The 13,406-nt window shown below is 45.3% G+C and overlaps 1 protein-coding gene across 1 annotated transcript in view; it reads left to right on the top strand.

Moving 5' to 3' along the window:
* The window catches only part of BTAF1 (B-TFIID TATA-box binding protein associated factor 1), a 109,271-nt gene that overhangs the window by 69,323 nt on the left and 26,542 nt on the right, over positions 1-13,406 (top strand). The window contains exon 26 of the mRNA XM_065407237.1: positions 12,192-12,344. Coding sequence (XP_065263309.1) covers positions 12,192-12,344 — 153 coding nt within the window. The remainder of the gene's footprint in view (positions 1-12,191; positions 12,345-13,406) is intronic.

The following is a 13,406-nucleotide window of genomic DNA, read 5'->3' on the forward strand; positions in this document are numbered from 1 at the left end:
TGGGTCAGGGGTTGGGGGGGGCAGTCAGGGGACAGGCAGCGGTTGGATAGGCATGGGAGTCCTGGGGGTTTATCAGGGGACAGGTAGGGGGTGGGTTCCTAGGGTGGAAGTCTCAGGAGGGGGCAGTTGGGGACAAGGAGAAGGGAGCTTAGATAGGGGGTGGGATCCTGGGGGGCAGTGAGGGGCAGGGGTCCCGGGAGGGGGTGATCAGGGGACAGGGAGCAGGAAGGGTTGGATGGGTTGGGGTTTCTGTGGGGGGCAGTCGGAGGGAGTGGATAGGGGCAAGGTGGGGCTACCCACCCTCCCTCCCCGTGGAGTGTCCTATTTTTTGAATGTTAAAATATGGTATCCCTACCTTCACAGTGCAGCTCTCCATTCACTGCAGCATGAGGTCTCAGCTACCTCACTCCCTCCCCCTCTTTCCTGTTGGTAGTGGCCAAGGGAATGCTGGGAAATGTAGTTCTTTCCCTGCTCGAGGGCTGGCTCTATAGGCAGGGAGCTAACCAAGGAACTACAGCTCCCAGGGTCCCCTGTTGGTTCTCAGCTCCCATGCTGGATCCCTGCCACCCCTGCAAATGGGCTGCCCCAAGCACGTGCTTGCTTTGCTGGTGCCTAGAGCCGCCCCTGCAGCTGTTTTAAGTGTTTTGGAATCCCATAGAAAGGACAAATGTTCAATCTGTAAAAACTTTCAACCTAGAACCCAAAAGGAGTGGGGTATCCACTTGAGGGCCCTCCTCATGGAGGCTGCGCTTCCTCCTGCATTGGAGCCCTCCCACTTGAACACCACGCTGAGCGCTTCAGTGCAAAGTGCTCCGCCCGGCACCGTTCCTCCTTGCTGTTGCCTAGGAAGCGGCAAAAGAAGAAGAGCCCCACAGCACTGGAAGGGAAAGGGGCTTTGGGCAAATGACCAATGTCCAGCCATGTGCCCTCCACAGGGCTTCATGGGTGTACTGCAGAAGTTGGACCCCCAGCCAGGCTTGGGATTTGACTCCAGGGAGCAGCAGGGGACCTCGGTCTCTCCCAGAGCCCTCATTGCCTGAAGCAGCTCCGGCGGCTAAAGAACAAGTAGGCCAACTGGCACCGCAGATGCCACACCAGGTGACAGACTCGTCTAAGACCCCGACATCTAAGAGCAAGCTGATCATGGTACCACCTCATAGGGCAGTGGAATACCCTCTGTCACTGGACCGCAGGCTCAGATCTCCATCTCCTTGGCCTCAGACCTTGGCACCGTATCCTAGCTCTCTGACCAGAAGGCCCAGGTCCTCAACGCGCTCTTCCTCTACAACACATGAGATACCGGAGTTGCAGCGCCTGTCCCCATACCACTAGTACCAGCAAGCTTCCTGTCAAAGATCGCCGCAGTCCAGGTCACCTTCTCCCAGATGGTCTCCCAGAGGTTGGTCCCCGCCAGGCCGGGGCCGCTCCTTGTCATGGCACCAGTCCCTTCCCCCCCGGTATCATTTGTCGGGCAGGTGCCGTCCCTCGCCTCGCTGGTCGCCAACCAGAATCAGTTGGCAGACTCAGGCCTTGATGGCTCCACCCTGGTCACCAGAAGAGGATTGGTCCAAGTCGAACTGGGAGCAGCCCCTTGCCAAGGAGGGGTGATTCACCATCGATGCATGAGACTGGCATGGACCTGCGGCGATAACATGGCAGCCGGGACAGTGGCCCACTCAATGGCTGTACTGGAACCCACGGGGGCGTGCTAGTAATGCCGGTCCCATTTTCCCACCAGTCCTTCTGGGCCACCTCAGACAAACCAGCCCCGGCACCACCAGCACCGGCGTTGGAACGTGGTACCGAATCCAATGCAGAGAAAGCACACCGAACCCCAGCACCTAAGGAGCCGTACCCAGAGAGGGGGGGGAACCTGCTCCTCCATAGGCGGTGCAGTCTTCATCACCGAACAAAGTGAGGGTGGGTCCCTCCGAAATGGGCAGTCTCCCCGACAACTTCAAGGAGCACCAGGCCCTCCTTAAAAGGGTAGCTGCTAATTTGAACCTACAAATTGAGGAGGTCTCAGAGGAGTCAGGCGACCTCTTTAACATTATATCCTCCTCCACTGTGGCCTGGGTTGTGCTGCCCATCCACCCAGGGGTCCTTAAAATTGCAAAATCGCTGTGGCAAACTCCCCCTTCCATTCCGCTGCCTTAGAAGTTGGCAGAAGTATTACATCCCTGCAGAAGGGTTTGAATATCTGTATACATACTTTCCAGCAGCGTCGCTAGTCGTGTCTGCTGTTAATGAAAGGGACAGGCAGGGCCATGTCAGTGGCATGCCAAAAAACAGATGCCAAGAGACTGGACTTATTTGGCAGAAAGATTTATTCAACGGCAAGCCTGCAATTTCGGGTGTCTAACCACCAGGCCCTATTAGGCAGATACAATTTTAACCTGTGAGATTCCCTTAACAAATTCAAAGAGGCCCTCCCACAAGATCGAGCCCAGGAGTTCGCTGCTTTGGTGGACAAGAGCACAGCGGTAGCAAGGGGGCCCCTCTAAATGGCCTGGAATGCTACTGACTCAGTGGCCAGGGTGGTCACCTCCGTGGTGACCGTGAGGTGCAGTTCCTGGTTGCAGTCATCCAGGTTGTCCCAGGAGATGCAGGCCACTATTCAGGGCCTCCTGTTTGAGGAGGGCAGGGCTCTTCTCCGAGCTCACAGACTCAAGGCTCCACAGCCTTAAAGACTCCTGGGCTACCCTCTGCTCCTTGGGCCTTCACACTCCTCAGCAGGCCAGGAAGCCGTTCCGCCCTCAGCCTCCTCCACCCCTGCAGTCTAGGCCTTGGGGAAGTCCCCAGTTGGGTTCCTGCAGGAGGAAGGACAGAGACAAGGGGTCTAAGCAGCGACACCCATGGTCTTCTCACTAGTCTTCTCAGTCTGACTCTCCCAGGAACCAAGGAGGCCAGAAGCAGTCATTTTGAGGGTGCGCCCGAGGACGAAGCCCCAGTTACTTCACTGGATCCACCCTCCGCCCCTTTCGATTGGCTTGGTCTTAGCTAACTTCGGACCATTGGGTGCTAGAAGTAATATCCTCAGGTTACACCCTGCAGTTCAAGCAAGCAAGGTAGAGCCAGATCATCTGCCCTTTGCCAGGACTGCAGCACGACCTCCATCTCATAGCCACTCACCTCCCTGGGCCCAGGATTGCTTTGGTAGATGGCCTTAGCAGGACCTTCTCATCTCACCACAAGTGGTCCCTCCATCTGGAAGTCGTCAGCTTCATCTTCCACAAGTGGGGAACTCCCTCAGGTGGATCTGTTTGCGTCCAGACAGAACAGGAAATGCCATGTTTTTCTGTTCAATTTGGGGGATCGACAGAGGCTCCCTGTCAGATGCTTTTCTGCTCCCGTGGTCGGGGGCTCTGTTTTACGCCTTCCCCCCCAGTACCGTTAATTCAGAGTCCTCATGAAGATCAAGCAGGACAAGGCAAGGTAGTCCTCATAGTGCCAGCTTGGCCACACCCGCACTGGTTCGGCACATTCCTGAAACCTCTCGCTGGCCATTCCGTTGCAGCTACCACTCAGGCCGGACCTGCTATCCCAGAACTATGGCAGTCTCCTGCATGGTTAAATGCGCAGGAACAGCAGTGCTCAGCCGATGTCCACTATCTACTGACCTGTTGGACAGTAGAAAGCCCTCCACCAGATCAACCTACCTGGCCAAATGGAAGTGGTTCGCCTGCTGGACCTCAGACAAAGGCGTTCAGCCTGAGTGAGCCTCACTGCAGTTAATCCTTGACTACCTTTTGCATCTCAATCTCCAAGGCCTGTCCCTTTCATCTGTCAAGGACCACTTGGCGGCTACCTTGGCCTTCCATCTGCCACTCGAGGGAAGGTCTGTTTTCGCCCAGGACATGACTGCCAGGTTCCTCAAGGGCCTTGAGCGCCTCTACCCGCACGTCAGGGACTCCGTTCCTCCATGGGATCTGAATCTGGTGCTGTAACAGCTCACAAGACCCCATTTCGAACCTCTGGCTTCCTGCTCTCTCCTCCTCCTTTCCTGGTTACAGTGACATCTGCCATTCAGGTCTCTGAGATTAGAGCGCTCACCTCAGAACTGCTCTAAACAGTCTTTTATAAAGACAAGGTCCAGCTGAGGCCACAACCGGCTTTCCTGCCCAAGGTGGTCTCTGTTTCATACGGGCCAGGACACTTACTTACCTTTTTTCCAAAGCCCCATAAGTCGGAGGAGGAGCGTAGGCTGCATTCCCTAGACGTCAGGAGGGTGTTGTCCTACATTGAAAGCATCAAGCCATTCTGTAAGTTGACGCAATTCATCTCAGTGGCCGACTGGATGAAAGGTCACCCAGTGTCTGCTCAAAGAATTTCTCGGTGGATCACCACCTGCATTCACTGCTTCTACAATCAGGCAAAAGTGCCACCCCCAGCAATCGTAATCGCCCACTCGACCAGTGTGTAGGCCTCTTCGGCAGCTTTTCTGGCCCAAGTGCCTATCCAGGACATCTATAGGGCGGCCACCTGATCGTCCCTCCAAACATTCACGTCCCACTGTGCACTTACCCAGCAGGCCTGGGACGATGCTGGCTTTGGTAGGGCAGTACTACAAACCGCTAAAGTGTGAACTCCGAGCCCACGTCCGAGGATACTGCTTGTGAGTCACCTAGAATGGAATTGACATGAGCAAGCACTCGAAGAAAAAAACTGTTACCTACCTTTTGTAACTGTTGTTCTTCGAGATGTGTTGCTCATGTCCATTCCATTACCCGCCCTCCTGCCCCTCTGTCGGAGTTACCAGCAAGAAGGAACTGAGAGCATGTAGGGTCGGCGGTGTCTAATGTACTGACACATGAGTGCAGCACTCAAGGGGGCGCTGTAGCCGACCCTACAGATACTGCAAAAGTCTCTGACAGCTGTGCACGTGGGTGCGCACACACCTAGAATGGAATGGACGTGAGCAATACATCTCGAAGGACAAGTTACAAAAGGTAGGTAACCATTTTATCTGATCTTGATTTTAATTATCATTAACACCATTAAATCTCTTGTACTTTTAATTTCTGTATATTTTAGGGTTTTCCCCAGTGTTGCAGTCTAGAAAATGCTGTTTGTGTGAAACTTATTTTTTTACCAGTAGATGGTAATAAAACACAGTTTTCAAAATTCACTTACATTGGATTTTCACCAGTGATGTATGAATCACTGAATTGCAGCCTTTTGAGAATTGTCAACAAGATTTTGTATAACTTAATATCTTAACTTTTTCTGATTTGGGAAGGCTTTCCCTCTGAATTAAATGAATCACTCTGTAATATTAATGCAACACATGAGCACCATAGAGAATTTGTCTCCTGATGTGGAAGACTGCCCAAAAGCACATCCCTAGGGAATGTTGGACACCAAATGTACGTAGGCTTTCAGAACAAATAAGCCAACAATATAAGAGAGATTCAAAACTCTTTGTTTGACTTGGATCCCTTTGGTGAAGAAACTGTTGGGCTTGGGGGAAAAGCTTATGAAAGAGGTTGGAAAGCAGTGGTGTGATCACTGGAGGGAGCCGATCGAAACAACAAATGTGGTTTCCCCTGCCCTGAGAGAACTCTCACTTGACTTCTCTTTAACTACTGCCCCTTCCTTCACCTCTAAACTCCCTGAGCAGGAGGTAGTCTGGTCCTGTCCTTTTAAAATTCTTTAACCCTTTGCTACTTGGCTTTTAGGCTTTCTGTTCCACAAAGGCTGTCTTCACTAAAGTTTTGTAGTGACCTTCTCTTGGCAGAGTCTTTCCCCCCCTCCTCCCCCCCACCAGCCGCTGTTCCTATCTATTGTCTTTGACATAAACCAGGGGTTCTCAGACTTTTGTACTGGTGACCCCTTTCACATAGCAAGCCTCTGAGTGTGACACCCCCCCCTTATACATTAAAAACACTTCTTTATATATTTAACACCATTCTAAATGCTGGAGGCAAAGCGGGGTTTGGGGGGGAGGCTAACGTAATAACTTCATGACCCCCCCGAGGGGTCCCAACCTCCAGTTTGAGAACCCCTTCACTACACTGTCCATCACTCTTTTGCTCCACATCTCCTCTTCCTTGTTCTTCTGGAGTACTGTATTTTCTTGGTGGTTCTGTATCCCTATCCATTCATTTGCATTTCCTTTAGGGTTCAGCCACCCTTCGATGTTCCCCAGGGCCCTATACTTGGTACTCTTCTTCTCTTCCTCTGAACCATTTGTCTGTGAACTTCTAAGAAGAATTCACTGTTACTTTAATGCTGATGTATCAACTACCTTTTATTTTTTAATTTTTTCTTTTCATTTTAAAATTTGCCTATCTGGAGCTTTGAAAGGAGGTACAGAAATTGAGTAGTCACAAATTGATACAAATGAGCAAAATTCATTCCGATCTCACCTTGAAGTAGGACTCTCACACTAGTGAAATAATCCACTCTGACTTAGAGAAGGTATGGGGGGAACTGTTCATTGGATGAAATTTAATGAATATACAGTATAAGGATGTAAGGTTAGACAATCGTATCAATTGCATGTATTCATATTAAATATTCAGTGTAAAGGTTATAAATAAGTAAAACAGAATTCTTCATTAATAAATTAAATGTCTCGATAATTCATGAGGAATTATATCCGAGCCTTTGGACAATTATCAATTCCAATTAGAAAAATCTTTTGAAGAAACTATCTGAACTGCTTTAATTCTACAGACGTGTCCTGCTGAATTTGACTAAATGTAAACATTAAACATATTTTAGAATGAGATTTGCCAATATCCAAAAAATTAAAGGAAGATCTTGTAATAAGAAACTAAAGCTACAACATTTTCATTCTAAAAAATAGAGGAACTTGAGCTCCCTCGCTAGCTGTTTTAATAACTAATAAATAGTTTGTGCCTATGTTGTTTAGTTATTTTTGCTCAAGTTTATTTTGAATTCCTTGGTATTAGCACAGCACCGCTGTGCTCAGCGGTGGAACTAGAATTAAAAGCTAGCCCTTCTATAAGGCACTTCAAATTTTTATATTAAAACTTTATTCAAGACAAGCTTTTTTGAATGGTATATGCAGTCAGACTAGAATTGAATGTTTTCCCCTGAAAGATTTAGACAGACTTTTATTTTTAATGTGTTTTATATTTAAAACCCAGGAAACTGAGATGGCTTTGTCTGATATCTGTGTTAATGACTGGATGGCAAGCCGTCATTTATGTAGGAAAAGAAAATGCATAAACTGTAGGGGTGGAGGAAGGAGACTAAGGACAGTGTGCTGGCATAGATTCTTGAACCCAGCAACTCCCATCTCGGCACTTAATTCCTTCTTGATTTCCTTTTTCAAATAAATATTAACTAAAATATTGTAAGAGTTTGAATTTATTATAACATCTGTGAACACTTACTGGTGCAGCATGGTAGCGTGAAATAATTGAACAAACGGAAAATTGGATTCTAGCAGGAACTAAAAAAAAAAAAAGCATCGCTCCTTACTTGTAAAGGTGGAGCAGACCAAATAGAAGCCTTTTTGGGTTTTGGCATGATTTAATCTATCTGGGAGGAGACCATCACAGAAGCTGAAGAAATAGAGCTCTGGCACCTCTGTGGACCTTTACCTTGTCAATTTGAGATCCAGCTGGGGTGGGGGAAGTCTGGGCAAGCATGCCTATCCAACAGAACAGTTTTGCCTGTCTCTTCAACCTAGTACCCCTCTACAGGGCTATACGTTGTAACAGCCAATATGCTCATGCTGGTGATATCTAATTCCCTATATTTCCTCCCAATAAATACATGCATCCTATTCACAATTACATTTGCAAGAAAAGTGATTCTTGACCAGGAGTACATGTACCCCCATGGGTACGCAGTGGTCTTCCAGGGGGGACATCAACACATCTAGATATTTGTCTAGTTTTACAACAGGCTACATAAAAAGCACTAGCGAAGTCAGTACAAACTAAAATTTCAGACGACTTGTTTATACTTCTATATATTATACACTGAAATGTAAAGTACAAGATTTATATTTCAATTGATTTATTTTATAATTATATGGTAAATACGAGAAAGTAAGCAATTTTCAATAATAGTGGCTGTGACACTCTTGTATTTTTATGTCTGATTTTGTAAGCAAGTAGTTTTTATGTGAGGTGAAACTTGGGGTACGCAAGACAAATCAGACTCCTGAAAGAGGTACAATAGTCTGGAAAGGTTGAGAACCACTGGAGAGATGACTCTGAAATCTTTCTTAGAAGATGCACCTTAATGTGCCTTCCACACAAGGGCAAGGTTGTTCTTCATACTCTAGTCATTTCTTTCATATGTTACAGGAGATTACTCTTCCTTTGTTTGGGCCTCAGCTGAAAGAAAAGTTGCTACACATACCAGAAGTGGAAAAAAGCTGTTAAGATTTAACTTAGAACTGATGAATTCCGGGTTACATCTTTTTTTTTTTTTTTTTTTTTTTCCCCCCTTCCATTCTAAATGTCTGTACTTAAAAGCATCTAAATCCTACATAACTAGGTGGATCAGTTACTGCCTCATTGAAGCATATGCAGCTGCAGACAGACTGATTACGGAATGGATCAGGGCCCAGTAGATTTATTCCCTGGTGGCCTGTTGGGTAGAAGGGTCAGCAGCCACCACAGAAGAAATAAGCAAAGGTGCTACTTAGTAATCCATCAGCACATTTTGTAAATGCCTTACAAGATGGACCTTTAATCCTCAGCAGCAGTATCCTTTTATCAGGATAGTGGTCCAGGCATTAGTACCAGTGAGCAGAAAGGAAAAAATAGTATCCCAAATGTTTGTTTGGAGGAGATGTCAGGATTGCTACCTATTTTCTTTCTTCAACTTTTCTTTTCCTCCCGATGCATCCAATCGGAGTTAAATTCTTGGATTCTGTGATGGCCTAGTCTCAGCTCTAGTTATACAGTTACTGCTATTGAATAAGGCTTTGAGCTGAGTAAGCATTTGAATTGATCTATTAATAGCACTTCAGTGTTTCAATATAGCTTTGGAAGTACTCCTTTTGCGTGAGGGACAAAGGGGCATATCAAAGTCTTGGGCAAGTGTGAACCTAGCCTCCAGTGTTTTCTGGATATGAGGGCAACCCAAATATCTCCAATTAGGAGGTGAGGTCGTAGAAAGGAAAATTGGGTAACAGACTTTTCATTTTGTATTATAAACAAAAGTTAAAAATAAAGTAGGATGTCTGTCTACTCTTCTCCTCTCTCCCCCCCGCCCCTTCCGCCTGTGAAATAATCCACTTCTGGAGTTCAGACTTGTCCTGGCTGCATAGAAATATTGGCAGTGCCTTCTATCTAGCTTCTAGGCCTCTTCTGTTTCAGGCAGCTGTAATGCCAACCTGTCAGCTTATTTTTTAGGAGGAATTAAGGGGACATGACCGTGATTAGCAAGGGGTGTTTGTGTTTGTATATATTTGTGAATGGGGTATTAGAACAGTCTGTTTCAAAGATGGAAAATCCCTTGTTTTCAGGAGTTCGTGCTGGAAATGAATTATTTGAGTGTTTGTTTGTTTTATCACGTATCAGGAGGTAGCCGTGTTAGTCTGTATCCACAAAAACAAGTAGTTCCAGTGGCACCTTAAAGACTAACCTCACTTGATGCATCTGAAGAAGTGAGGTGTGTTTTACCCACGAAAGCTTATGCCCAAATACATCTGTTAGTCTTTAAGGTGCCACCGGACTCCTTGTTTTATCACGACCATTTGGTTTCAGTTTAGATTTGTTTGTCTCTGGCAAACAACTTAAGGTTTTTATAATATAAGAGAATGTATCCATTGTCCAGACTCTTGTGCACTGTCTTCAGGCTTTTAGAACATTTCAAAATGTGAGGCTCTTTATTCAGTTGCTGAATGAGTAAAAGAGCTATGAACAAACATGGGATTTCTGATGTATATTGGTTCCCAATCAACCAGAACAGTGAAACTTATATTTTAAAGTGGTTGTGAGATTGTATTTGGAAGTTGATAATTCAGTGTGCACAGTTCTTGATCACTTAATTTCAAATATTCACTCCAGAGAGCCATGAAAATACAAGACTAGAAAACTATGCTTGGAAGAGATAATACAGAGTAAACAATTCAATTTATCATTACTGTCTTGTACATCTTCATGATAAATGGTTTTGCTATAAGTTGACACAGGACTTCCATTTGTTTTTGTTTTTCTTTTTTTTTTTAATCTAAAATAGAAAAGGTGGTTGAACAGGTAATGTATTTAAAAAATCAAAATGAGGTTGCATGCTTTTCTAATGGGAGCACTAAAATCTGAAAACTGGGTTGCTTGTGCCTTTCCTTTATTAGATAATGCTACCATATGGCTGATATAAGACTTCGGAGCCTTTTTCACTTCAGCTAGCAGCCCCACCCCCACTAATCAGTCACTTCTGTACTTTGACAGAGATCAGACACTTGAGTCAACCGATCAGCTAAGTAAAGATGGGGGCAGCTAGTCAGAAGAGGAATCTCAAAGCACTTTATAGGTTACACAGACATGGCACTGACCAGAGTAGGCCCTATGGGCCAGATTTTTAAAGATATTAAGGTTCCTGACTCTCCTGCCATCTACAGCCACTCTCCCTCTAGGCAGTAGGGAGGTCCACTGTGTTCACTCTGCCCCCAGGTTTGGTGCTATGGGGCTGCCCACCCAGCACTGAATCAATCCGGGAAGTGGTGACTGATGACTGTGGAGGGAAGTATGCACCCCCTCACCTCAGTCTGAAAATTGAGTGGCTTTTACATTCTAACTTATAAGAGACCAAGGCAGATCTTCCTCCCTACTTCGGGCAGTCAGGCTTCATGAGTAGGCTTGGCGTACTCCTCAGTAAGAGAGGGGTTCCATTCTGTCCATTGCAGCTGCAGTCATCACTGCCTTCTCTTTTTCCCTACACAAAACAAAATGAGGGAGCAGACAGGAAACTGCCAAGCTATGGTCTGGGACTGGCTTCATTCATATTCTTTGAGTCAACATTTTCCCTATCCACTACTAGTCCTGTTTCACTCATCAGTGAGTGACACTGAAGCTTGTGCAGAGGCCCCAACCACCACTTTTTGTAGACCCACCATCCTTGGAAGCTCAGAAGAAGGGAATTGTTGTCTGGACTTGGACCCTTATCCTGGGGTGAAGTTTAACCAATACTCGGAGCCTTCTGCTCAGTAGTATGCCAGACTATTTCCTTCAGAAGACTGAGACACTTAGTGGAGGCAGTGACATCTACCCTAACCCTCTCTGAGGCAAAGAAACAAAGTCAGTCTCTCTCTCTCTCTCTCTCTCTCTCCTCTCCATATAAGCACAGGCAGAGATTGATGTTTGCTTCCCAGTTCACTTAGATATTGGGGCATTAATCTCCGAATCCAGGTGAAATCTGATGTAAAATCTGCCTTTCCTAAGACTACGTGTAAATTTCATAGGCTGACAAAAAAGTCCTTTTGATTCATTGTGGACTGCTCATCTAGAGCCTGCAATTTGCAAGCAATTGGTCCATCACGGCTGTCATGAAGCCAGGAGGCTTTCATCCCTTCATTGAATTCATACCTTCAACCTAAAACCTCCTCTCAACATATTTCTCTGATTCACCATAGATTCTCAATTATTTCAATTCTCTGCTTTTGCCTTTTGGCTTAAGAACAGCAACTGAGTCTTATCAAAGGTCCTGATAATGGTTTGTTGTAGTACTCTCTCACACCCCTCCAACAATTGAAATCTTACCTTTCTACTTAGTTCTCGTTTTAGGTTATAGTTAGTAATTTGAGTACTCTTGGGAAAGTTATCTACTAGTTTTTGGGGGTAGGTTGTAGCTTAGGAAGAAAAGGTGTCAGTTTTTTATCAGCCGACTGGTGAAGCTACCTTATTAAGTAAAGGTAGAATAATCCAACTTCCACATAATTTTACAGGTAGGACCAATGTTCCTCTTTTGTGTACAAAAGTTTATAGTGGAGTTTTCCTTTGGTAAATGTTCAGGATATGTTCTGTTTTTGTCAATTCTCCAACTTTGAATGAGCTAGCCTATAGGGGATCAAGCAAGTGACCTTTTTTTCAAGTGTGTGATAAAAGAAGCCTTTGGTAATATGCAATTTAAAAAATACTTTGCGAAAATGCTATATGCTTATTAAAAATTCTTCTGGCGAATGTGAGACTCTAGTTTGCATTTGCTCACTTTCTATATAAGGTTTTGTACAAGGTTACTGTATTTTTTAATCATCATTTCAGGCTGGCATTCCAGATCCACCGAACATGTCTGAAGAATTAATCCTACTGAAAGCCAAAGAGCGCCATTTTCTGGAGCAACTATTGGATGGAAAAAAATTGGAAAACTATAAAATTCCTGTCCCAATCAAAGCAGAGCTCAGAAAATATCAGCAGGTAAAAACTTCTGCCTTTACTTTACAAGAAAAGCATGATGACCTATAGTGCATAATTGTAACAAATTTTGTACACTAAAGTTACGTCCAGACTACCCGCCGTATCAGCGGGTAGCGATCAATTTATCGGGGATTGATATATCATGTCTCGTTAAGACGCGATATATCGATCTCCGAACGCGCTCCCTGTTGACTCTGGAACTCCACCGGAGCGAGCGGCGGTAGCGGAGTCGACGGGGGAGCCGCGGCCGTCAATGGAGGTGCCGTGAGGACTTACCTCCCGTCAATGCCGTGAGGACGGGAGGTAAGTCGGAATAAGATATGTCGACTTCAGCTACGGTATTCCCATAGCTGAAGTTGCGTATCTTACATCGACACCGCCCCTAGTGTAGACCAGGCCTAAAACTCAGACAGTAAACTGACAGACTTCCAGGGTTGGTAATTTCCTGGAAAAAAACTAGTTTAGGACAAGGCATTAGTAAATACTGTTTTAAACCATTTTAATCGGAAACTGGGAAGAATATAACTATTAGAATAAATTAATGACAATTACTGAAAAATATATAGCAACTTGAGGATAGTTTTGCAATAATATGATCTAATTTTAATTAAAGGCGATAAAACAAAAAAGAGCCTCAACTTAAAGCTGTATGCTATTGCCTTGGATACTTGAAACAAAAACTGAAACTTCTGAATCTGGGAATTCCCCTTCTTTGTTTAGCAATGAAAATATGTTTAGCAAACAGAGGGATTCCCAGATTCAGAAGCTGCAGTTTCTGTTTGAGGAAAACTACCAAACGAACTGTCCAGTCCAGTACTTTCTCTTGAACTGGCTGGCTGGAGTGCAACTGAACTCCGTGAATACAATGACTCTAGTAAAATATTTCAGCATGAGGAAAGGTGGAAAAACACTTGCCCCAATTCATGGCTAATTTTGAGAAAGTTCATGAAGATGGCAAAGAGTCTTGCATTCAGAAATTGCAAAGACAAAGTGAGTTGGAAGGCAGATTGTATGAGAAATATTTTGCAAAATGCAGTGGAAAGAACAAAAACACCAGAACGA

The sequence above is a fragment of the Emys orbicularis genome, chromosome 7 (assembly GCF_028017835.1).
Source record: "Emys orbicularis isolate rEmyOrb1 chromosome 7, rEmyOrb1.hap1, whole genome shotgun sequence".
Classification (NCBI taxonomy): domain Eukaryota; kingdom Metazoa; phylum Chordata; order Testudines; family Emydidae; genus Emys; species Emys orbicularis.